Source organism: Fusarium flagelliforme, assembly GCF_020744385.1.
Source record: "Fusarium flagelliforme strain FIESC 12 MPI-CAGE-AA-0113 chromosome Unknown B0J16scaffold_1, whole genome shotgun sequence".
In the NCBI taxonomy this organism is placed as follows: domain Eukaryota; kingdom Fungi; phylum Ascomycota; class Sordariomycetes; order Hypocreales; family Nectriaceae; genus Fusarium; species Fusarium flagelliforme.
In genome coordinates, this window is record NW_025763503.1 from 3684360 (window position 1) to 3708904 (window position 24545).

Sequence of the window (24545 nt, forward strand, 5' to 3'; positions counted from 1 at the left end):
TTGACCAACCCAATGCAGTACGAGGTCGGAAACTCAAAAAATGGACAAACCAAGGCGCTTAAGCCTACGCCAAATGCAACTTTCTCTTTCTACAATCAAGAACAGGGTCGCATTGGCATCCATCGGGATATGGCCGTTGATAATAAAGCGCTTACAATACTTATCGCCCGATACTGTATCTTGCCCGGGTGATTTATCCCGCGGCCCGCCCAGGCACGATGACGCTTTCATGATAACTCAGACTGAGTATAGTTAGCCGCGATAACGGGTCGCGGGGTTCTTTTGGTCTGTGACTGCAGCCGGTCAGCGTAAGCTTCGGGATACCCTTGAGGGATCGACGATACATCCTCTGGTCTGTCCTGCCCTGCCCTGCTCTGCTGGTTTGGTTTGGTTTGGTTTGGTTTGGTTCAATTTGTTTTGCTCATAAAACAAGCTCATACCGAATGCCAGGCGTGGCTGACCAGGTCAAGACGTGGCACACCTATCATGGTAATTATCCTTGCCCACCCTTGCACTCATGGGAACGGGTTACCCATCAGCGATTGCATCTTATCTTGGAGGACACCCTTATGGGCGACACCTGACTCCCTCTTGAACAACGCAGACGCACCCCTCAAGCTCCTTCTAGTCTGCACCCTCGCATGGTTTCACGGCATCACCGTTGAACCGTCGACGTTTTGTATACCTTGCACCGCATTCGCAGTGCGTCGCGCATGTATTGGAGCAAAGCTGACGCACGCCCTGTGGTGTAACCTTGCAGAACCCAAGCCAGGCCAAGACAAGACAAGACTCTTGGTCAGTTACAAGATCGGAGAGACGAACCGATTAAGTGAGACACTCAGACAAATGACAGCAAATACAAGAATGAAAATAAATCGCTACAAGGCTTTATGCGACACCGTACCTAAGAGCTTGGTTCGATCCTCGATGCGGCTGCATAATGCCAATATCAATAATGTCGTGATGTTTTTCTTATCAATTCTCACATTCGCAAACCTGTTGGATATCTCTTCCTTCAGGATCTTTTTTCAAGGAGCCATGTCCATTCTTCCTCTTTCGGTATCGTGCTTCATGGCCGCTTCGAGTCCCTAGCCCTGGCCCTGGTTCTGGCATACCCGCCATCCCGAGCCCAGGGTTACCTCGAAATCTAGGTGACCTCGGTGTGGTATTCCGTAACCCTACGCGCAGTTGAGGGTGCTGCCATCCCACGCAAATTCCCCTGACCGATCTACGGTATGTGCCTCAGCCATAAATAACGTCTGCAAGCCATGTCTGCGTTGCGTTATCAGTGAGATGAGGCACGACACCACTAAAACGTGGTGGTATACGAGTTGCGCAGCGTCAATTCGGAGAGTTAAGATGGTGACAGGCAGTGGACCCTGAAATATCAGCTATTGTTGTACAGTAGGAATGACAATTCTCATACGAAGGATGGTCGGCAAGCTTCGAGAACCCACAAAGAAACCGAGAGGCTGAAGAACATGAGCGTTAGTGAGAGATATTGGGAGAGATACGAACCAACGTAGCATCTGCAACGCGCAACGGAGAGTGAGTGGCGATAACTTGTCAATCTACAAAGCGACTTGTTATAGCATCCCAGTCTCTCGGTGCGGGCCCGGGGTTTCTTCATCAACTGCAAGAGAAACTATTCGGAAACATACCATCAATCATGAACAGCCATTTGGTTATAGCCCAGCTATATTAATTGTTCTGAGGCCGTCCATCGCTGCCTCCTTATCGCATAAGCGAGTCTGCATGACTGAGCATCGATGTTATTGATCTTCTTCCCGTCGCTGCCTACCAGGGCTGTGCTGCAAGTCCAGAGAACGGGTTATGGGAACAGCGGCTCATGGAGGTTGGAGAGGGGATCGTCTGGCGTCTACGTTTAGATGCAACTGCAACGTACATCACAGCGGACGCATCTGCTTTCAAGGGAACTCCTCCATCTCCCGTTAGGCCCGTCTGCAGCGCTTCGAGGGAAGGGGTGTGGAGTTTCGAGACGATGAGACGAGTGGATAGCCAGTATGAGGCTGAGGACTTGAGTTAATAACAAGCGCCCTTGTCAAGATAGGGTTGCACTTGAGTTGTCATGGGTGTTCGAGCACAGTAACGAACTCATGAGGCGATATTGCAACAAGAGGAGAGGAAAAGCTCTTGTTGGCAAAGGATGGACGACAAGACTTGTAGGCTTTGCGCCAAGTCTGATGTGATGAAATTCGTCATTATCATAACTCTTTAGAGTTGCGATTATGTGGAGAGCTTGCTCGCGAGAGATATTTATGATCTCTAGTTCTGTTAGCTCATAGCATCCCACTTTGGAGGATGCGCATAATCAGCCAGCCTTCACATGCTAAAGTGTGGCTTCTATTGTTAAAATCGAATCTTGTTGGTCAATCCTTGTGGGTAGAGCCACATTGCTAGGGGAAATCGAGAATCGAATGCAGAAACTCCAGCAGGCATCCATTTAGACGTTCCAAGAGCCACAAATTACCCATTTCAATTCCTTGTTCTCTCTTGTCGTTTCGTCTAGAAGTCAGCAAGTTCCACTTGCTCGGACCGAGATGACTTGCGTTCACTAACGTCTTAAGTCTCGGCCGATCCGATATGCGAGCAACGAGGGGCAATCGTGAAATATGATTGGCCGAACATTGGAGACAGTGCTTCTATACTGGCTGTTCGAGACTTGATTTCTGCTATTCGACAGACCTGGCATTGAGAAGGCGAGAATAATAAGTCGCGATGATGGAAGTTCGTTAACGCTGGCAGGCGGTATTGGGTAATGCATGCGAGGGCGTTCCAGTGATGTATCATAAGGGAAGTATCAGGAGTAACACTGATACCAAACTGGGCCGACGGCATGTTATTATCAACATGTTATTGCATATCTGATAGAAGCGTAATTGAATACATCATGGAGTGTAGCCAAAGATCTCTGCAACCTTATCCTGTCTCTCGCGCTACGTTGTAGCTAAGAATGATAGCTGGCTGGCACTTTGTTGAACGCAGCTCATGGCAGGATACTCCACCATACCATGGTGGTGAAGAAAACGGACAACTCACATAGCCCATAATGGTAACCCGAACGCGTCGGTGTGCAATCAAATCTCGGTTACTGTTCTTGGTGAGCCTCGTGATTCTATTCACACAGCTATTGTCCATCTGCAAAGAACCAGGGTACACCACGCCTGGAAATGGGACACGACACAGAATATGCAGTCCATCACTGCTGAAGAGACCAAAGATTGAGGGCCAACGTGGAGCACAGAAGTACCTCAAAGTATAGAATGGCTGTCGAGAACCACTTCTCTTCGTAAATATTGAAGCTGTTGCAGTTGGCGCCAGTGATGCTAGCCAAAGCTTGTGTCCTCACCAGTGCGGGGACCCCAAAATCACCACGGCCCACCGCAGAGCAAAGGTTCATTCTGTATGAAAATGTACCTATTAGTGAGAAAGTCAAGTCGATTATGCGGTAGAATCCTACCGAGTTTTCCAATGAACATCATATACTCGCGAGTGGCTTTGTACAACCAACAACCAAGCTTTGCGCGGCAAAGCATATGTCATCAAGTTTGTTAGAGATACTGCCAGATTTGGCCGAAGCAAAAAGAAAGTGTCGATCCTTATGCTGATCAGGGTCCCTGTAGATTGGCTTTAGAATCCATTAGCTAACCAAGCCTTGGCGGGTACATCCGACCAAGGAAATCCTGCTGAGCCTAGCCGGTGCGAACGAGGTTGCTTGCGTGGAAGTCTTGATATTTGCGTAGTTGGTGTGAGGTAGGACCGAACAGAACCATCAGTAGTCGAATTCTACTGTATGTGTGCATTCCACTATTTCTATTAGACGGATCCGTATATGTATCGATGTTACATGTCTAGACTTACATAGCTAGAACGAGCATGCGAATTCGGTTATGAGCCAATATTAGAGAGGCCAATCGCACCGACAATTATAGAACGGAAACTCTCGAATAACGATAGCCGAATTGTCGATTCGCTTAATCCTTGAAACGAGCTGCCAATGGCGTCACTTATATTATAGCCCGTAGGGAAAACGGGTTGTTCATGACACCAATCCCAGAAAGAGCGTCAATTCGTTTCGGGCGGGATGTTGATGTAGCCGGTCCCGAAGAGGTTCTCCATTCTGTTCGTAGAGGCTGAGAATGCCATCATCGTCAAACTCGCCAATAGTAGCGTTTGAGGGGAGTCAGCTTTTCAAGCACCTGTAAACTTCCATGCTGAACGAAGAGGTAAGACTTTGCCCACATACAGGGCGCTAAACGAGACATTGTATGTGAACATCTCCAAAAGCCGCATTGATAGGCATCTCAGTGCCCCGGCCAGCTTGGCTGGTATAGTAAATGAGATCACGGCAGCTAAAACTGCGTCCGTCGTTACCAATGCCAAGATCCCCTTGCTTGAGCTTATGTCAAAGCAGTACAGTAACGGTAATGCTGCAGTAGCCCTACTGTAGCCACAGCGCATCCGCATTCGCAGCTGCGGCCACAGATGCATCCTGCAAATCAGATAGTGCAAGCCATGGCGGCCAATGAATGGGTTAAAGCAAAGACATCATGGAGTGGACTTGATAGTGCAGTGACCCTCTAGGGTGTTTGCTCTCGAAGCAGAGCAACGCAGCAATAGGTCCCCATCGACCCACCCTTAAGAGCAACCTACAAGATATTTTGCTGTCAAGAAAATACATGCCTGTTAATGGGAACGATGGCTGAGGATTGATGTGTCATGGCGTAAGGGTCCGGGACGAGAAGAAAAAAAAGCTTGGTGTGCTTGGATTCTCGGGTTTTCACGGATTGATTGAAGAATCCATAATGTTGGAAGGTGCTGTATATGCGTGTGGCAAAAGAAGTCATATCGGAAACCGTCCGAGATACGAATAAGACGAAACGACTGGCATCGAAGAGCCGAGCCGAGCGAAGAGTGACGGAGCGACATCGAACAAACAAGAGATGATAATGATAAGCATGTTTGTGTTACTCGGCGAGGGAGTCAAAGACACGAAGAGCACTTTGGCGAGAGGGAGATATGAAACTCCAAGATAAGGAAGATAAGCAAGTTGTTGTTGCTGTTGTTGTCTATCAGTTAAGCACCTAGGTGAAGAAGATATCGAGAAGGGGTGCACCTTTAGCGAAACGTATTGTACATCAGCTGTAGGGTGCCTTGTTTGGTGCTTGGCTTCTTCCGCTTGGCCTGCCGCTCTGAGGGGTCAGATTCGGATGGACGATGGATCTGTGTCTGGGGGAGATTCTGAATCTGGGGTGAGGTGAGGGGAGTGCATTTGATTGGGTTTAGCTTGATGGAACCTGGGGCTGGCAAGTGCAAGTGCGAATGCGGGCGGTGGCTTTCAGTTAAGAGCTTGGGGAGTCTGAGGTAGAAGGAACGACTGGCCATCAACGCCCGCTACTATCTTTGTCTAAGGCAGGTAGGTGCTAACCTATCCGGCAATTGGCATTTGTCAATCATCACTTTGACGGGGAAGAATATCAAGGTAGGTACGTATTGATCTTGAAGCGTCTACCTGATATCTGGTACACAGCATCAGTAGGGTATTTGACGATATCTCGAGCAATTGATTGAGCAGACCTGGTTATCGATCAATCATACCAGGTAGACCCTGGTCAAGAAGACGTTGAGAAACAGCACATTCGTCCAATCAACAAAGCCAATTGAGCAGTCGGCAACATCCAGGTACAGCTTACATACAGTACAGCATGGTACATCAGAAACGACATACATATAACGGCCGGGAGAAACCACATGGTTGCTGTGCGAGAGACCCCCATTGGAGTGTTAGACAAACTGTTGGTTGATCAGTTGGTTCTCCAACAAGTGTCTCAGTGGCACTCCCTTTGTTTGCTCAGAACATTCAGGGCAAACATACTACGCGTGCGTGTAGTTATGTACAAAGGTCTTAGACTGCTTAAAGGGCATGGCTCTGGAAGACATGGGAAATGCGCATCCGTCAGAGAGCCATACTGGAGCTGTGACACAAGCGACTCGGCAAGGTACTTCCACATTCAGTCACGGGACTCTATGTCTCTTAGATGAGGCCTGGACTGCTGTCAAGGTATAGGTGAAGTTTCCTTTGTTGTTCTGCTGACGTACCTCTGACGGACTAGTCATCCTAGGTAAAGCTACGAGAAGCCAGGCAAAAGCAGAGCCCTAATTGCCAAAACACTATTGTGGCAGCCATCATGAATTTTACCCCTGGATCCCGTATAATATCGACCTGGCCTGAATAACTCTTCACCAATTACCAATGCTCGTGGTCGGGTTGCATTTGATTTGCCGATGTGAAATGCAGCCAAGATGATCGGAATGTCATGATGACAATGTTGCGCGGCCTGTGGCATCAACCCTGAAAGTGAGCTGCATAGCTGCTCATAGCCAAGAAAGGGACGGACACGCAGGCTGCAGGTCAAGACAGTACAGTACAGTATGATACAGTATCCGAAGGCTACAGTACCCCAACTGCCTATAATGAAAGATCTTGCCCTCCAGATTTTTTGTTATGGAGAAATGTCGATCTTTGAGGTAGCTAAACGTCGATCTCAAAGACCGCACGGACCGTACCGTATGTGGAATTACATCAATAACATCAAAACAGTCTGGCGTTGAGGAATGCCGCAACCTTGTCAAAACAGCCACAACACCACAAGACGGGGTTGCATTCCTGTTCTTTCCTGCGATGTGATGTAACAAGCGTTCTGTTCTGCCCTGACCTGCACTGGCCTGAGCGCGACCGAGGAAACAACGAAGCCACATACGGTATCAAAGATGCATCTCGACTGATATGGATGAGACCGTCCTTTGTTGGTCTTAGATACATACTTAGTTGCAGGGTCTGGATGGAACTGACTTGAAGCCGGCATGTAGAAGAATTAACAAGATCAAGTGCAGAAGCTGGACGTGTAATTGATAACAACAATACCACGGATGACGGCCTGGGATTCCAATTGGCTCTTGACCCAGTATGTTCTCAAGTTTGAAAGTCTCATGCACCCAGCATCAAATTAGTGAATGATCAGAAACAGAGTCGAGATGAGATATTAGCAAGCGCAAATCCATACCTACTCTACAAAGCCCTACAGCACCCGAAACAATAGCTGAATTCTACAGCTGATGACAGGTTAATTGGCGTTTTGACCCCCAAACAATTGAGTTCTTGGGCGTCAGCAAAGTTCCGGGTTGATTCCCGGATGCCCACTAGTATCATTATCTCCCCGAAGACGCAATCGAATCGACAGTGGAGGCCATCTTCATCCCCAGTTATTGGCGCCCTCAGCTCTCTGCCGCGGCGGCTGATGTGATCGAGACCTGGAACTATGGAGCACTTGGATGAACTGATGTGAGGGGAATTGTTCCATCGCAGATGATAGCGCTGAAAATCATTGTGCTCCAGAAGTTTAGGTTCACATTCAACCGCGTCTCATCTACGAAAGACAATAACAACAATAGCTGTTGGCATACGACGCAGTGCAGTAACTCCGAGTCTGTTTACTGGAGCTCGTAACAATTCTCTCATCCCTGTCTATAATTAGGACATGGAGGTTCAGCAAAGTTAAAGCTATAGTAGGTGCACAGGTATCCGTAAGCCGCTGAGCAATATAGCGTCTTCAATGAGATATTTTATCAAGATAATGGGAAATTTGTGTATAAGATCCGTGATTTAAGGGTAGGGCAAAACGCCACTGAACACATAATTAATTTCGAGCAGGGGAAAAATGACAAGTAGTGACGTTTGGTGAGACAAGAGAGAGCCCTGCATTGAAGTGAGACATGTCATAGCAGAGTAGCGTGAGAGAAAAAAAACGTTTGTCGAAGCAACGCGTGGTATCCGTATTCTGCAGAGTAAAACAGAGTTGTGGTTACGAAGTGGATCTTTTCCAGAAGGAGGCTTAAAATTTTCATTCTAATCGTATCACGTTTACTTGGGAATTGGCGAGACAATGATATCCGAGCCAATAAAGCTGTCAATTAACTGTATGATCAAGTAAAGCAAGGGGCTGAGTTGCATTGATGTGATGAATCGTAGTAAGAGGCTTCTGGAACTTATTCGGCCCTTGATGATCCCCGCTTGTATAGTACTCTATACCGTCGGACAGTTGCGAAGGAGTCCAAGCGAAGCCAAGCGATGGACTAAAAAAGAATTAGAGAAAAAAAATTCAAAATAAAAAAATCCCACGATGTTCCCCTGCCCCTCGTTTCTTTTGATGAATTTGATTGGATGGAAAAGACATGGACCCTTGTCTTGTTTAGGCTGTCGTCTTGGGCCTTGACTTGACCTGACTGCCCCTACTGTAAACCCCTGCTCAGGCCCCAAAAGTCAAAGACTTGTCCGTCCAATCCCCTGGAGTCGGTTTCGACGGGGGAACTAATCGTGGGCCCCCGAAGGACAAGACAGGGCCGGTTGTCTAGGTTGGACCGTTCCGCTGGGCCCCTTTCAATGAACCACCCCCTTACCCTGGCCTGGCTTCTTTTTGCCCTTTTGAGACTTCCGCTTGCTTGTCTGCTTGCCTGCGCTGTAAGTACCCCTGGTTGTCTCGAATCTGGTTCCCGAACCCATTCCAGAGAAAGGCTCGGCCTTAATTGGGTTATTACACGAGATTGACAGAGGATCAGATGGCTTCAAAGTTTTTAATTGTTGCTTTCTTTTGCCCGCGAGTCGAGCCGGACAGAGTTACAGTATTATCGTGACTCGGGCATGTCCCGTTATGTGGCGTTGTTTTGGTGTTGCTGTTGGTGCTGCAATTCTTGCTTGTTAGCTACAGTATGATGTGTTTTTACCTCATAATAAAATGTAGTTTATCAGAATTGATCCTACCGTGCCATTGTTCATTCTAGACCTTTTTTATCACAAGACTGAGACTCGTCTGTCTCTGTTCCTGGCACAGAAACGGGGCCAGCCCAGGGCTCTCGATTCAGCCGAAAGAAGAAGCAGGGAAAATCTAACGACGCCCGGGCCAGTTTGGGTACTCAGATTGAATGAATGTCGTGCTCGTCTTGTCTTGTCTTGCCCTTCGGCTGTCTGTCCGGGGTGAGGCTGGTTTCTTCACCTGTGACCAAAGACGGACACTTGAACGGTTCGGTTCGTCTCAGCCGCTCGCTTCCCCAATCAATACGCGCGTTGCCCTGCAATACCTCACTTATACCGTACCGTACCGTACTGTAATTCAAACCTTGCCTTGTAGGTACCCTCAGGAGATGAACTCGTGATCACCTTCTGCTCGTCATGACCAGGTCTGTAATTATCTACCTGAATCGTCTGCATCGTATGTATCGTTCGCTACCGGATAGCGGGATTCTCATCCTTCTCTCCCCTGCAACCCAACGGCTACTTCCATCCATGCAGTGGGTTTGGAAGCAAATTGCTTAGAGAGTTTGGGCTCTATAACCCCGCAAACAACCTTGTAGCTTCATCTTAGAGCTTTATTATCGTCTACGTACGTCCAAGGTCATAGCATCTTATTCATTTATAACAAGGTCATGGGGTTGCACATGCGGATTGTTCGGTTCTACTTTTCCCTTGTGGAACTTGAAGGCGCTTTGAACTTGAGCTCTCGGCAATGCTGGAGAAGCCTCCAAGTAACCTGGCTTGCTTACTGTGGACTTTCTGGCCAGTTGGGTTGTAGAATAATCATCACATCACGTTGCATCAACTATCAAAGGTAAGATGCGAACAGACTCTGTTGCTATAGACCTGACTGGTTCATTGTTTCACCGGCTATGCCGTGAGTTTGGGCTTCCTGATATGAGCATGAGTCCAAGAGCTTTTGAAGGCTGAGAGACTGAATCAGTGGCAGGGCGGTTCGCAAGCCAAGGGATGAGTTGTACTCCGTATTGGGTCATCGTGGTGTTTATATGGCTGACTTGCGGCATTGTTGGAGAAATGCAGAAGAATTATATCCGAAACAAAGGCTTCTCGATTGACTCAGAATCATTATCTAAAAGCACATGTTTGACGGCACATTCCCGATCGACACTCCTCATTGACAAGAAAAAAAAAGAATGCGAGTATTGCTTCGCTTCGCTTCGCTTCGCTTCCCTTGGATTTGATCTTGATCTGGACCAACACACAGACGCGCGGGCACGGCACTTACCATGGCTCTGTTCAATATTTCTGCAGATATCTCGACGTCCCTATTACGGTAATGCAGTATAATCACAGCACTCAGACTCGCTTGCGCCCCCATGCTGGCTTGAAGCCCAGGTTTGGGACCTCCACGCTTTCGAGAGACACTCCCCCCACGCCCCCCTTCTCTAATACTTCTCATCTTGTTCTACAGAAGAGGCTGCTGTGATACTTAATCAAAATGCAATCACAAAGCGACCTTTTGCAATTGCAATGGCGTGAGTTTGCGTGCAACCTCATGTAATGCCATTTATTGGTGTATCCGACCTCTATGGCTTGATAGGTAATGAACTGTCTGTTGCTTTGCAGCACTGAGTTGAACGGGAACCCCACGTCTGGGGTAAAGCCATATCTGAGTGTCTTTCCTACTGTACCTTGTACTTTGGCTCTGGCCCCAATCTCGACAAGTTTACACGTCGATAAGTTGTAGCTCATACCTCTCCACAGCTTTGAAATCCATGTCAAGCTCAAAGTCGGCTGAGACAAAAATGCACGATATGTGCCTTTCCCCTCAGGGTCCCCAAAAAGACGCCATCGTTTGTTACCTCAGTGGCTCATCACTGCTGCAAGCCGATCAGTCATAATACGCAACCGTGGGCGCCTTTTGCGATATATGCTGTGTAAGACATGAGCCATAGGCTAGCTATAATTCGAGATAAGCAGTATTCCTCCCTTGGTTTCGTCTAGAGAGCCGGATGTCAATCAATGATTCTCTTGCCTGGACTTTTGTCGCCATCGTTGACATAACTCAACATACCTAAGCTGCAGCATGCATATACGGTAGATGGGTAGCTACGTATCTAGACCTTATCTGCGTAGCAGTACGGAATACACTATGGTAACTGGCTAAACACCAAAAGGGATTGATGTGCTGCTCGCCAAAGCATAGAAACTTGACCGGCCCTGCAAGCTCGCTCTCTTGCATTGACCTGGGGCATGGCATATCTTACTATACAGCAAGCTACAGTACATGCGAAGCTGGACTGGGGAAGTTGCAGGACCCCCCCAGATGAAGATGGGATCGGAGACTGGGAAAGTTATTGGACCTGAGCAAATCTCCCGTCTTCACCCGCCAGTCGTAACCCAGATAGATACACCTCCAGATACCCTGATGTTGTTCTGTACATAGGTAGCTGAGGAGGAGAGTTACAGTGCAGTTCAACCTCACCTCAGGATTGCGACACTCCCTCGACCGTTGAGCTTCCCTTCGTCAACTACCGATGGTTCTTTTTTGCAATCGCAATCGCTTGCTCCCTGATATCATTTGATCAATTGGCGAATGATTCTCTATTGATACGCCCTCCAGCATACAGTACAGTATAGACTAGGCTTTTTGACAGGTATTTGCTGGTCTTGGTCTGAAGGTGGAAGTCTTTCTGTACCGTACTTTTGCGTGTTATCGACTTGTAGTCGTCTCAAGAATTAAGGTGGTTTGGTTTGGTTTGGTTTGTGGCTTCTTATCTCCCCCGCTCTCCCTTCCTGTCTTCTTTTTTATTGATTGTCCTTTCCTCAAGCCCAAACCCAAATTATTCCAAAGTACTCCGTACCTACCCATCTAACTTATCACCTCCCCTCACCTCCCCTCTTTCCCTATTTATTCATCATCTCCTCGACCCTAAATATTTTGGTATTCAACTTTTAATTCTTCTTCCTGTTCTCGTCCTTGTCGGTACCTGTCATCCTCAAAGCCTGGGGAACAGCAACAATCACCCACCTCGCTAGACACCCACTGTTACCATCTGTCCAATACCGTCGTAGCGGGCGCACGTCTCCGCTATCCGGCCGGTGACCGAAGTGCCAGTGCAGTACAGCGCAGTACGGTACAGACTCAAAGCAACAAACCACCCAGAGCGGACCAGACTCGAGTCCCCACGATTTTCGTCACCGCAACTGGGTCTGGGGAGGTCTCAGTCGCTCCAACGCCACCACGCCTCGACCGGGTTTAGCTCTAGCTCATCCCTGGCCTGCCATCCATCGTACTGTACTGTACGCCAGTCTCCACATTGTACACCCCCGACCAGAAACCAAAAACGAAAAAAGCCCACACCCACAACACCAACAAGCACCGGGTTACGCTACGTGCTCCTCCGGTACGCTAGAACTAGCCCCAAACAGAACCTGTCCACCTGCCCCAAGCCCAAGGACCCCCGGCTATCGCCTGCTCTGCTTTACATACAGTACAGGCCCCGTCGGCTGTTAACTTAGAGAGGTCGACACTGCACCTGCTATAAGCCTGGCCCCCCACCCACATTGCCAAACCCATTCATTCTACATATTCTCTATACTCTCGTACCCACGCTGGATCTTCGCTCTGCCTTTACTTTACCATCATCAATATATCTCTTTCACCAGCATACCTTCGACTTCTGGTCTAGTGTCGTCTCGCTTGTACTCATGAGTCTCTAACCTCGACTCCATCAACTTCACCTATCCCTGGTGCTCTGGCATTGAAAAACATCCTAACGGTTCTTTCTCCAATCTCCATCATGGCTGTCGTTCTTCAGTCCGACGACAACGGTTACTTTGCCGGCTCCGGTCTACGACGCTCACACTCACAATCCAACTTCATTTCATCGACTTCACCATTTTCCACCTCCTCACACTTGAGCGATCATTATAACCCAGCATCCAAATCTTACGCCGAATCTAACTCCTCATCTGCTCCCTCATCTCCCCGTACAGTCCACGCCGACTCCATTGACCTTTCATACGCCTCAACCCCCGCCACTAATCTCTCTATTGCATCTGATTACGACGATCCCATTGGCCTTGCTGAATCACCTGAAGACCACTTTATGTTTCCTTCCTTTGCGCAAGAGAAGTTCTATGTTCACCAAGATATCCGCCCCGAAATCCACCACGATGACAACCTAGAGCCACCCCCCAGTCCTCGAACAGGCGACTCTTACACTGTCTCTCCTGCAGAACATGAGAACCCCGAAGAGGTCTCTGAGGATACATCAAGACCCGAAACACCTGAACACGAAAAGTCCGAGCATGCAGAGGACGACACTGCAGTCTCAAGCAGACCTTCGCGACAGGTCGACTATCTGTCTCACGAATGGAGAGAAGAGGATATCTGGTCATCATGGCGATATGTCGTGACTCGACGTGGAGAATTTCCCAACAGCGCTCGATTGGAAAATGCTTCTTGGAGGACATGGATGAAGGCCAAGAACAACCTCAAGACCATCTCTCCCGAATCCCTCAACTGGTTTGTCCCCCGCGGCATGTATCCTATGAATATACTGAAATACTTACATCTAAAAGGCTCAAGGACTGTGATGTCACCTGGCTCTACGGCCCTCTACAGTCAGGACCCAAGAACATCCACCCTACCCACACGGAACCCTCCAGTGTGTCACTATCTAAGACTGACTCACTTGTCAACCTTAGCAAGAAGCCCATCTTGAAGAAGCGAAGCATGTCTGAAGTTATGCTCCAGCGATCACTGTCCACGGCCTCATTATTGAAGCAAGCCACAGCCGCTGTCAAGGCCCAAGAGACAAGAGGAATTCTTCGACCCCACCTTGGCCGTTCCAACACGGATTACTTTGCCTATCCTTTTGCATCACGTCGACTGAGTGGAGACAGCAGTAGCGCCGCTCTTTCAGTTGAGTCATCAGGCATTATTTCGCCTAGTGCTGAGCGAAAACACATTCATTTCAACGAGCAAGTCGAGCAGTGCATAGCCGTTGAAATAAAGGGCGAAGAGGAAGAAGAAGCAATCGATGACCACTATGGCTCTGACAGTGATTCAGACGATGGAGTCATGATGAAGCAGGTCAAGACAAAGAAGAGACCTATTTCCCGACGCAAGACTTTGAAGTCAAAGCCTGCGGCTGAAGGAAAGACAATTGCCATGCTGCCATCAACGACACTCAAATACCGCGAGGACACCCCCGAACCACGAGAGACTGCCATGAAGCACTCAAGGAGTCCCCTCATGTCCCCTTCTTCGTCGCAAGAGACCCTGCGACCTGCCAAGCAGTCTGGAAAATTCTTTTTCGGGGAGGAGGATCATGATGACGGCCTCGACGATGCGTTGTTGAGCCCCCGCTCAGGGTGGGCTTCACCACCTAGTGAAGGCATCAATGGCGGTCTAAACAGATCCATCTCTTCAGGCAGTCTCTGTGAGGAGCCTGCGGGTATGCGACGCACGCCATCCGGTATGTTTATGCCTTACGAGGAAGGCGATATGCAATCTGGAGATGGGATTTTTGGCCGCGTTATCGACACGGTCAACACCGCCCGGGACATCGCCCACGTTATCTGGAACGTGGGATGGAGGAAGTAATGGTTATACATGCGTTCGACTTTCATTTAGCGACGCAGTTTGAATTTGAACAAGCACAAATGCTTGTGGCTCACAATCAGTGAGTTGACACGACGCCATGACAAAAATCAACAAAAGCGCTTCTATATAAAGGGATTTTCGAAGGTAATTGGCATTGACCTGTCATTATACCGCGACCATCACAAGTCAAGGTCTTGTTAGTCGACAACCTGGCCTAGTCACGACGACATTTTGGAAAGCGGAATAGGATTTGCATCTCTATCGCTCAATCACGGCCTGTAATAACGGAATGGACCGAGACGAAAAGGCTAAAGAAAAGCAATGTACTTGTTTTTGTGGACGGGATCTGGGTGGCTGTGAGGCAATCCTCACAGCAGGGGGAGAGTCAGTCATCTGGCCAGGCATTTTCCAACCAAAACCGCAATTATTGGCTATCAGGCCTATCAGCAAAGGATCAGCCTGCCCCGTGACACCCCGGCCCCCAGACTCCGGCTACAAAGTCAGGGCGATGCAAACGGAGCATCGCGAAGGTCACAGGCCCGGTGGATATTCGGCGTTATAATTTTTCGTTCATGTCTTTCTTTTGTGGCAAGGGCTTTTTTTTCTTCATGATATCCCATAGGCAAGTGGGTACTACGGATCACAGGCGGCCTCGGGCGGCTACGGACGGATCAGGAAAGGCAAGGGCAAAGGTATATGGGGTCAATTGATTTTTTTTTTCGGCGACTACGGCGACTATACGGTACGGCCAAGGCCATGGAAGGGACGGATTAAAGAAGAAAGAAGAAGAAGAAGAAGAAGAAGAAGAAGAAAAGAAGAAGGACACAATCGGCAAATGGCAACAGGACCGGATCTTCAGTGCGTTGGTGTATTCGTTGTACATACAGACAGGGAATCGGATCTCGACGTACACACGCGGACCGGACTGAATCAAAGATACGTTGCAAAAAGCCAACACAAAAGCATGCTATGATACAATAATACTCTGTTTACATCATGTCGTCAATTATCGGCTTTGGCCAAATTAGATCGGTTGCATCATACAAGTTCAGTCACCCATCCAACTGAGATCTGGAGCTGGTTCATTTAAACTAGGGACGAATTGCCTGAGGTTGGTTGGTACCTTGCTGATCATCCAGGGCCCTTGGTTTTTCTAGTTCGTGTTTTACAGGTCGCCGTTGGATGATTTCGCCACAATTCAGGCGCAGGCAAAAGCTCTTTGCGGGCGAATGAGCATGAGCATGAGCATTTCGTTTACGTTGATCGCCAATTGACGTGCAATGCAAGTCTTAAAAATTGTTGGGGAAACAGGACACGGTCTGGTCTGTTCTCTTTTGGCCGCGTGACCTCATGCCGCGTGCCCTAGCAAATTGCCGCATATTCTATGCAAGTGTGCAGTACTGAGAGTTGAGTCGCCGGTTGATTAATTGGTGATATGAACCTTTTACTTCTTTTGCAGACAAGACAGGACAGGACAGGACAGGGACAAGGGCAACGGCTGGCTGGAAGCATGTCGTGTGAGTGAGGCTATTAGCCGAGGATGTCATGTTGCTTACTATACTGTCTTAGTGTCGTACAGAGAGCGAGGAAACGTTTGACGATGGTCATTCGCGACATGCAACATTGGCATCGATGAGGATTTGGGAATTTGGTCATTCTATAATTGGATGATCTACGGTACATCTCATGCTTTTGTATTCCAAAACTCTTCCAAATCCGATGTGGTATGTGTAAAAATATTGTACAGGTGATGATACAGGTTGGTAGGTGACGTACATCGGGCAAGGGGAGATCTACCGTTGAGTTCTAGTGTTTCCCCCCTGAGAATGATGGTTAATAATTGTACAGTGCGTTTTGCAGCACATGACTTCCATGGACAGACGTCAGGGTTCTGACAATCAATCCTCTAGAAGGAAACCCCATGTTTTCTGACGCAGGGGGTGACTCGATGGGATGTGCAAAAATGCGGGGGAGAAATGAGCGACTCCAGTACTCCACGTCAGTCGACAGCCAAGCGCTGTGGTGTGCTGTGATGTAAGTCGCCAGAAACAAAGGCTAGGAGTGGGTAGGATAAAGTGCAACATGTAAGACAGAATCACCGCCAATCTCGCCCACGATCCCGCAAGACATGCCGTTGCCTTCAAGGCGGTGACGCTCAAGCTTAGAACTTTTCTACCCCAACAAAGCCAGTGTTCGAGAAAGACCCTGCGGCGTAGCTCACGAGGCCGGGGTTGGGTCCGGGGAATCCGGGGAGAGTGCCGGCTGGCTAGTACCCTCTAGTTCGGTCTGGCTATTAGGATTGGGATGGTGCTTGAGCGCCTTGACGAAGATATGCCGAGAGTGAACATTGACATCGGTCAGCTCAACATCGAACTTATCCCCCACTCTGATGTCTTTGACGAGCACGAGACCGTCGATGCCCTCAACGGTGAGGTTGGCCGATAGGTCGAACATGTCTATCCGGCCAGACACGCCCTGCTTCCAACGGGCATCAACGGTGAAACACAGCTGCTTCGGCAACGTTTTCTCAAACTTCCAAGCACGCACAAGCGCCATCAATACCCATTCTTTGGTACCGCGAGAGATAGTCCGGGCCATTTTCTCCCTCATACGCAGCAGGGAAAGGGTATTGGGGAGTGTCTCGTTAGTGAAGGGCAGGATCTCGTTCAGGTCATCAGCTTCAGCATCTATGCTGCGCTTCATGTTGCGCTCATGTGCCAATGCCGCGTGGATTTGCCAGTGGACGATGAGGTCGGAGAAGCGGCGAAGAGGAGAAGTTGATTTGGCGTACATGTCCAGACCGAGCATGAAGAATGGGCCAGGCTCTGTAGACAGTTCAACACCGCCAGTCAAACGTGACATTTCCTGACGCTGCGCCATCGATGGTGAAATACCCTTGTACAGTAGAGGATACACCTCCTTGGCGGTGTAATCGAGGAGTTTGGGCATGTTCTTCGCTGAATCCACGTCTCGGCGGTAAGGGATAGGGATCTTGCGATCGTAGCACCATCGAGCAGCAATCTCACCAGCAAGTACCATTGTGTTGGTCACTACGGAGGCACCGTTGGAGTTGGCGTAGCCAACCTTGATGTAAGGATCAGCTGGTAGGACCTTGGTATCTTCCTCTTGCTCTAGGGGCACATCATCAATCTTGACAGTAACGGAAGTGTCTCCTAAGAAGATTGGCCATGCTCCCTTTTTGAGATTTCTCTTTCTGATAGCTCCAGAAAGACGATGCAGTGTTAGAAGATCTTCCTTGCTCTTATCATCCAAATCCTTAGCTGATATTATGGGACGGTTTGGTGGAGTGTCTGGCTTGTCAGGTAGCTGACCAACAACAAGAGTCTGACCCGACTTGACAGGATATGGAGGTTCTTTGCAAAACTTGCTGACATCCTCCGGGTCCAAGTATTTGACATTTTGCACAGTACCTGGCTCGATCTTATAATCGAGCAAATCTCCGTTCTCGTTGATCTTGGCACTGAAAGTGAGAGTAGGCCTGCCTTGGGCAAGAGAATATTGATCGGCCAAGCTCTCCGACTTGTAGTCTCCAGAGTTATCCAGCTCAGCTTGACGGGGAAGCATAGCCTGGAAGTGACCAGGAAGATAGATGTTCTGGGGGATAAGTTCCAGAAACCGACCCAACTCAGAGTTTGGTTTGATTCCTGACGCTGGGTCGGCTGCATGGATATGAATCCAGAATTCGTCAGGCTTCTCTGTGTGTTCCAGAGAGATGCCATCATCGATAAGCATAGTCTCAGGGGCATCGATACAGAAAATAGTGTCATCGGCCCAGTCTCTCCTGGCACCCTCTGCGATGTCTGGCCGAATTGAATCTTCAAGACTGGTGATGGGGTCTCGAATGAGACCACCTCCGCTCTGTATCTTGACTTCAGGGAAACGGACCTTGTATCGAGAAGGGACCTCCCATGGAGGGATTATGCCCAGCTCCTGTAGGAATGTCCAGGCACAAGCCTGATCTAGCCTTGTATCCTCATATAGATCTAGTGCTCGTAGCAGAAGAGAGCCATCTGCGTGAAAGTGCGAAGAGTCCTCGAAGAGATGGTAGCTAGCCCACCATTCCAGAAAGCGAATGAACTCAGCATGCTTCCTGGACCAGTCTGATGTTTTGATGGTCACCCCTGATGTAGGGGCGAGGATACCATGGGGCGTCCACGAGCGTTTCTCTCGATTGGCAAGAACAATTTCTCGTGCTTTCAGGATGAAGGCGCCAAGTGCCGTCTGTGCCAGGTCTTCTTGCGACATCTTGCCCCCCGTCTTTCCTAGGAAGTGAACGTACTCCCGGATCATAAGAGTCACACGATTAATCATCATGAAGTCTTGGTAGGGGAAGATCTCGAAGAGGTGGTCTTTTCGATGAATGTCGGCAGACGGGCTCACTGGTCGGAAGACAAAGTCGTTACGCAAGAGAGCAGTGTGAACAGCGTATAACACAGGAGGAGGAAACAGTCCATCCCTTTTGAGAGATGCGGGCAGCAACATGTCTGCCAACTCAAACAAGCTGAGATATTTGGTGGTCTTCCCGTCCGAGACCAAAGACCTAGCTCTGTCTAGATTGTTGAGACTGGCCTGGTAGGCCTTATCTGCTTCCCAGATGAACTTCTTCATCTTGGCGATCAAATGAGCACCGATGTCTCGACCAGGACCCTTTTCTTGGTCGCGCCACTCTTCATACTGATCAGCAGTGGCATTCGCAGGTATCAATTCAAGGATGGGTTTCAGATCTTTTGCGGAGACGAAGTTGGAGACAGAGAAGATGGCAGAGAAGCCCAGGCTGATAACCCAGCGGCCCGAGTTTGTATAGAAGTGGTGCCTGTTGCCGAAGTGACCCAAGTATATGCCGAATAGAGGTGTTCTTGAGCCAGGCTGTTTCATTTCAACAAGATCGCCAGGTGACTGGCTCTTCTGTCCAACAGGGGAAACTTCTGCATCATCATCAGTGATGGTCTCGATACCATCAACCATGCCTACTGATTCTGCCTTGAAGTTGTCCAACTCTGAGGATCCAGTAGATTGAGGACGAGTGACGCTGTTGGTTACGTGTGACCAGAATGAAACATCTGGGATAATGTGAGTTATCTCTCTCTCAGGATCATTGTTAGCAGTCCAGTCCCGTAGTCTCTGTCGAATCGGTCTCTTATCTCGAGCAGCTGACTGCTGAGGCAAAGAGGTAGGAATATTCTTTCGGCCAAATGCATTTTGAGGCTGATTTTCAGTTGAATACTAGGATATTGTTAGAAAAATGATATTTCAAAGTGACATTCAGGGTAACAAACTTGATGTCTACTCAGAGATTGCACAGACGAAGGAAGCGACGACCGCAAGTCATTACGGCCATGCGAAAGACACTTCCAGCAAACATAAGACCGACTCGACGACCTCAACATTTTTACGATGTTTTTATCAAGACTTTTTGGAGAAAGTCGCCTCCTTCAAATTCTTCGAGGCCAACGCGCGAGGCTGAAAATTTTGCCATTGCCGTGTTGGCGATTTCCATAGTCGCGATGTCACATGACACAGCTCTTTCCACTTTAATTGAAGTCAATCAGTCATGCATTCTACAGTCTTTACCTATACCAACAGATGTTTACAGTGAATATTCCTCGACTGTCCAGTACAATCATCGTGATGGAAAATAATTGTGCAACCTTCATCTCTCGCCCTTTGATGCATTTTGTCGTCTAAGCCAACAACAGCATAGCGAAAGGGGGTGGCCTGTCAGCTACTCATCGCTTGTTTACCTCGACAAAACAGTTCTAATCATGGGTTAACTAACTTAGCTGTCGGCCAGTAATCCCCTTTAAGGAGAGTCTCGAATCAAGACCTTCTCTAATCGGAAAAGTATTCTGACCGCCGAGAGCCAAGAGGCGCGTGAGATTTCTCTTCATTTACCAACGAGATGATTCCAACAGGATCGACACTGGCAATCCCCCTCTCCGAGCCGCTTGCTTGCTTGCCTATTGGTCTACAGTTTTACACCAAAGAGCGGGCAGCAAAAGGAGTCAATAGGCGAGGACAGGACAAGAGAACATTTATCGCTTAAAGAACTGATGGATACAGGCAGGCCTGCTTCTTATCCTCTTGCGAGAACTTCTGGAAAGTCGAGAACACCATGCGATGTGACGATAAATACGAACGCAATCTAAGATTGGGATTCAAGGATCATGTTATCATACTACACGACATTAGGCCTAGGCTTAGGCTGTTTCGGCGCAGCGCAGAGACCAGACCGACCGACAAGCTTTTGCCCCAGCTTTGCCAGCTAAACTATTGATTTAATTCCCCGCAAGACATTGTCTGTGTTGTACAGTACAGAGTACTTTGGGGGTGGGTTGCGAAGCCACCAGATTGTCATTGACCTGACTGATGGTCCCATTCGATATGATATGGTCGCTAATTAACCCAAAACTGGTGGGCAAAAGTCGCTGCACGTCACTAAGAACCAACCCCTGGATGGGTTTCTCCCAAGGCCCAAGTGAAGCCACCCCCGCTAAAAGCAAATTGGGGCCGCCAGGACTTTGGCAGATGCAGGAACAGGCACAGGAACAATGGATGAATGTCTCGACCCCACTCGCCGACGAACCGACTGATTCCAAGGGATTGTGAGACCCTAAATCGATGATTTATACGAGGATCATTATATATATGACACTGGCTTATAATCTGCAAAGTCAAAGCGGTGACTACAGCACAAGGAAGAACTGCTAAAGAGATGCCAGAGACAAAGATCGGTATTTCCGAATCTCCATCTCCAAGTTTCCTCATCTCAAATCCCTTGGCTGCAATCAAGTGACCAACCAGCGGATAAAGAAGCCTCATCCTCGAGATAATATCGCTTCACGACAGGTCCCCTAAGCAGAGGTAACCCCAACCAGTACATGATTGGCCTGGACCCCATTCAGCTCCTCAACGAGACCAGTCTTGTTATTTGATGGCATCGACAACGTGAGCAAAAAGCCCCTGGAGCCGGTCGAAACCACGAGATTGCATCGTGCCCCGTGCTCCACACCGTCCTCCTTTTCGTCCAGAAACCCCGGCCTTAATACTGGGGGGTTTTTGAACTGTCATGGTAATGATGTTCGGCATTGCACCAACGGTCGTCCACTTTCGGGACTGGGCGACTGACAACCCCAGCTCATTTCATGAGGCACAGACAGGGCACATGGACATGGGGCCAGACGGGTACCTGAGTTTTGGCGTTTGACGCCGATATCTTGCATCGTCTCAGGTACCATCAAAACCACTTTTCTCGGTTAGGTCATCTTGTGTTAATGCGATGGCCATCTGGGCACTGCAAGCCAAGGCCCAGCAGACCAGGTCGCAAATAGAGAGACCATAAATGATCTTCCTTTAATACGCCGCTCTTTTCCTGCTCTTGCCTCTGATTTTCTTCTTCCCTCACGGTTCTGTCCTTCGCGAATCTAGAGAGCACCTTGTTAAGTTAATTTTCGCTTTCGTCCCCTCGTTTTCCGTATATCCTCATTACCGCTTCACTCTTTCAGCGGGCATTCGTTTTCTTGAACAACTACAAATCAACTTGTTTTAAGTACCTACTTGAATTTCGCGCCTTATCTTCAATATGAAGGGAGGAATTGCTGCCGCTGCCGTTGCGGCCATGGCCACTGGCGCCCAGGCTGCCCTGCCTCACCATCGACGTGCTCATGAGCTGTTCCGTCGTGGTGGAGAGGTCTGCGTTCCCAGCTGCACCACCATCTGGACCACTTACTATGGCGAGCCTACTCGTAAGTATTTGAATATCTCTATAGCGTGACACAGATATACTGACTGATCCAGTTGTCCCCAACCCTCCTTCGCCTCCCAAGCCCACCAAGCAGGCCATCACTACCCAGGAGGCTGCTAAGCCCAAGCCTACCACCGCTTATGAGGCTCCTACCACCAAGGCTCCCGAGCCCGTTGCTCCCACCACCACCAAGGTCGTTGTTCCCATCCCGACCCCCGAGGAGTACAAGTGCCCTACTCCCGGCACTTACACCTTCCCCGCTACCACCATGACTGTGACCGAGTCTACCACCGTTTGCGTCGGTGAGACCACCAAGGTTCCTGCTGGAACTCACACCATGGGCGGTGTCACCACCATTGTTGAGACTGCTACCACCGTTACTTGCCCTTACGCCAAGGAGACCGAGCACGACGGTGTCGTTACCAGCATCATCGAGACCACCACTTACGTCTGCCCCTCAGCTGGTACCTACACCATTGCTCCTATCACCAAGACCTGCGAGGAGGAGACCGTCATCGTCTACCCCGTCCCTACCAGCTACGTCCCTGGTACCTACACTGCTCCCGAGCAGGTTATCACCGTCACTGAGACCGACTTCGTCTACGTCTGCCCCTACTCTCAGTCCGGTGTTCCCGCCACCACCGAGGTTCCTGCCACCACCAAGGCTCCCGAGGCTCCCAAGCCCCAGCCTCCCAAGGAAACCAAGCCCGTTTACGAAGCTCCCGAGCCTCAGCCCGAGCCCCCTAAGGAGGAGAAGCCTACTGCTCCTGCGTACGAGGTTCCTAGCCAGGTCCCCGAGGCTCCCAAGCCTCAGCCTACCAAGGAGACCAAGCCCGTCTACTCCGCTCCTGAAGTTCCTGCCTCCACCAAGCCTGCTGTCGAGAAGCCCTCCGAGGCCCCTAAGCCCAAGCCTAAGCCTTCCAACCCCGGTAACCTGAAGGGCGGAAACGACCACTACGGTATCACCTACACTCCTTACGAGTCATCCACCGGCAAGTGCAAGTCTGGCGACAAGGTTGACAAGGATATTGCTGCCCTCAAGGAGGCTGGTTTCCAGATCATCCGATCCTACTCTACCGACTGCGACACCCTTGAGACCGTCGCCCCTGCTTGCAAGAAGTACGGCATTGACATGATCGTTGGTGTCTTCGTCAAGGCCTCTGGTTGCACCTACGAGACCCCCGAGATCAAGGAGCAGGTCGATGCCCTCGCCGAGTGGGCCCAGTGGGATCAGGTCAAGCTCTTCACCGTCGGTAACGAGGCCATCATGAACAACTTCTGCTCTCCCAAGGAGCTCGCCGACCTCATCACTGTCGTCAAGGAGAAGTGCTCTGGTTACAACGGCCCTTACACCATCGCCGAGACCCTCAACATCTGGCAGCGAGAGGACGTCAAGAGCGCCATCTGTGGCGTTGTTGATGTCACCGGTGCCAACATCCACCCTTACTTCAACGCCGAGGTCACCCCCTCCAGCGCTGGTGAATTTGTTCAGGGCCAGCTCGACCTTCTCAGTGGTATCTGCAAGGGTAACGATGTCATCAACCTGGAGTGCGGCTGGCCCTCTGCTGGCGAGTGCAACGGCTCTGCTTGCCCCGGTAAGAAGGAGCAGGCTGAGGCCATCAAGTCCATCCGCAAGACCTGTGGTGAGAAGACCGTCTTCTTCTCCTACGAGGATGACCTCTGGAAGGAGCCCGGTGACTGCAACTGTGAGCGCAGCTGGGGTTGCAAGTCTTCCTTCATCGGTGGTTACTAAGCCACTCTGGAGGATTCTCTGTTTTGATTATGGCATACTCAAGCGTCCTTTGTACGATTCAACCTTTGGAATATGTTGAACTGTTGTATATAATCAATGCATGACCAATACCGCCCGACTGTTCACTTCTTTGCAACGATCTTCCTCTCGCCTTTATCTAGTGACTCATTATATCATCCACGATATCCTGCAATAGGCAACATTGCGCTATCACAAGCATCATGACCGCCGAAAAATGGATAAGGCCGGGTTGTTGAGGACGACATTGATGAAACATATTTAATCTTTCTTCACTCGGTATACGAATTTTAGTTACTTTGTCACTATTCTAAGGGTGTTATGTGTAACACTACGGTATATGCGTCTTCACGGCTCTTGAGCGAAGGGAAAGCGAATGCCTTTTTGGGGAGATGATTCTATGTATGAAATATACTATAGCTGGGCTGTCATTTGACCTGCTTCATAATACTTTAATTCGCTAGTCCCCTCTAAATCTGCCTGTCTTGAAATATATCAATTTGAAGAAGGATCCGATCGTGGCCACCAGAATCTTTATCGCCGCTCGAACTGATCAGTAAACAACTGT

General features: G+C 49.3%; 4 protein-coding genes across 4 annotated transcripts; 3 read left to right on the forward strand and 1 right to left on the reverse strand.

The window, feature by feature from the left end:
• Positions 1-325: 325 nt before the first annotated feature.
• On the forward strand, positions 326-1541 carry B0J16DRAFT_328392 (uncharacterized protein). The gene is made up of 2 exons (XM_046126226.1): positions 326-1472; positions 1519-1541. Exon 1 carries the CDS (start codon positions 487-489, stop codon positions 1090-1092), a length of 606 nt encoding a protein of 201 aa, XP_045989164.1. The 5' UTR covers positions 326-486; the 3' UTR covers positions 1093-1472; positions 1519-1541.
• A 10827-nt stretch (positions 1542-12368) lies between these two features.
• Positions 12369-14943, forward strand: B0J16DRAFT_366722 (uncharacterized protein). Its single transcript, XM_046130101.1, has 2 exons — positions 12369-13361; positions 13418-14943. The coding sequence occupies exons 1-2, from the start codon at positions 12634-12636 to the stop codon at positions 14442-14444; spliced, it is 1755 nt and encodes a 584-aa protein (XP_045989165.1). The 5' UTR covers positions 12369-12633; the 3' UTR covers positions 14445-14943.
• Positions 14944-16326: 1383 nt separating this feature from the next.
• B0J16DRAFT_391292 (uncharacterized protein) lies at positions 16327-19803 on the reverse strand (the record flags this gene model as incomplete). The annotated part of the gene is made up of 2 exons (XM_046131930.1): positions 16327-19688; positions 19798-19803. 2 exons carry the CDS (start codon positions 19801-19803, stop codon positions 16662-16664), a joined length of 3033 nt encoding a protein of 1010 aa, XP_045989166.1. The 3' UTR covers positions 16327-16661.
• Positions 19804-22044: 2241 nt separating this feature from the next.
• On the forward strand, positions 22045-23959 carry B0J16DRAFT_377978 (glycoside hydrolase superfamily; the record flags this gene model as incomplete). The annotated part of the gene is made up of 2 exons (XM_046130887.1): positions 22045-22207; positions 22260-23959. 2 exons carry the CDS (start codon positions 22045-22047, stop codon positions 23957-23959), a joined length of 1863 nt encoding a protein of 620 aa, XP_045989167.1.
• Between the last annotated feature and the right edge of the window lie 586 nt (positions 23960-24545).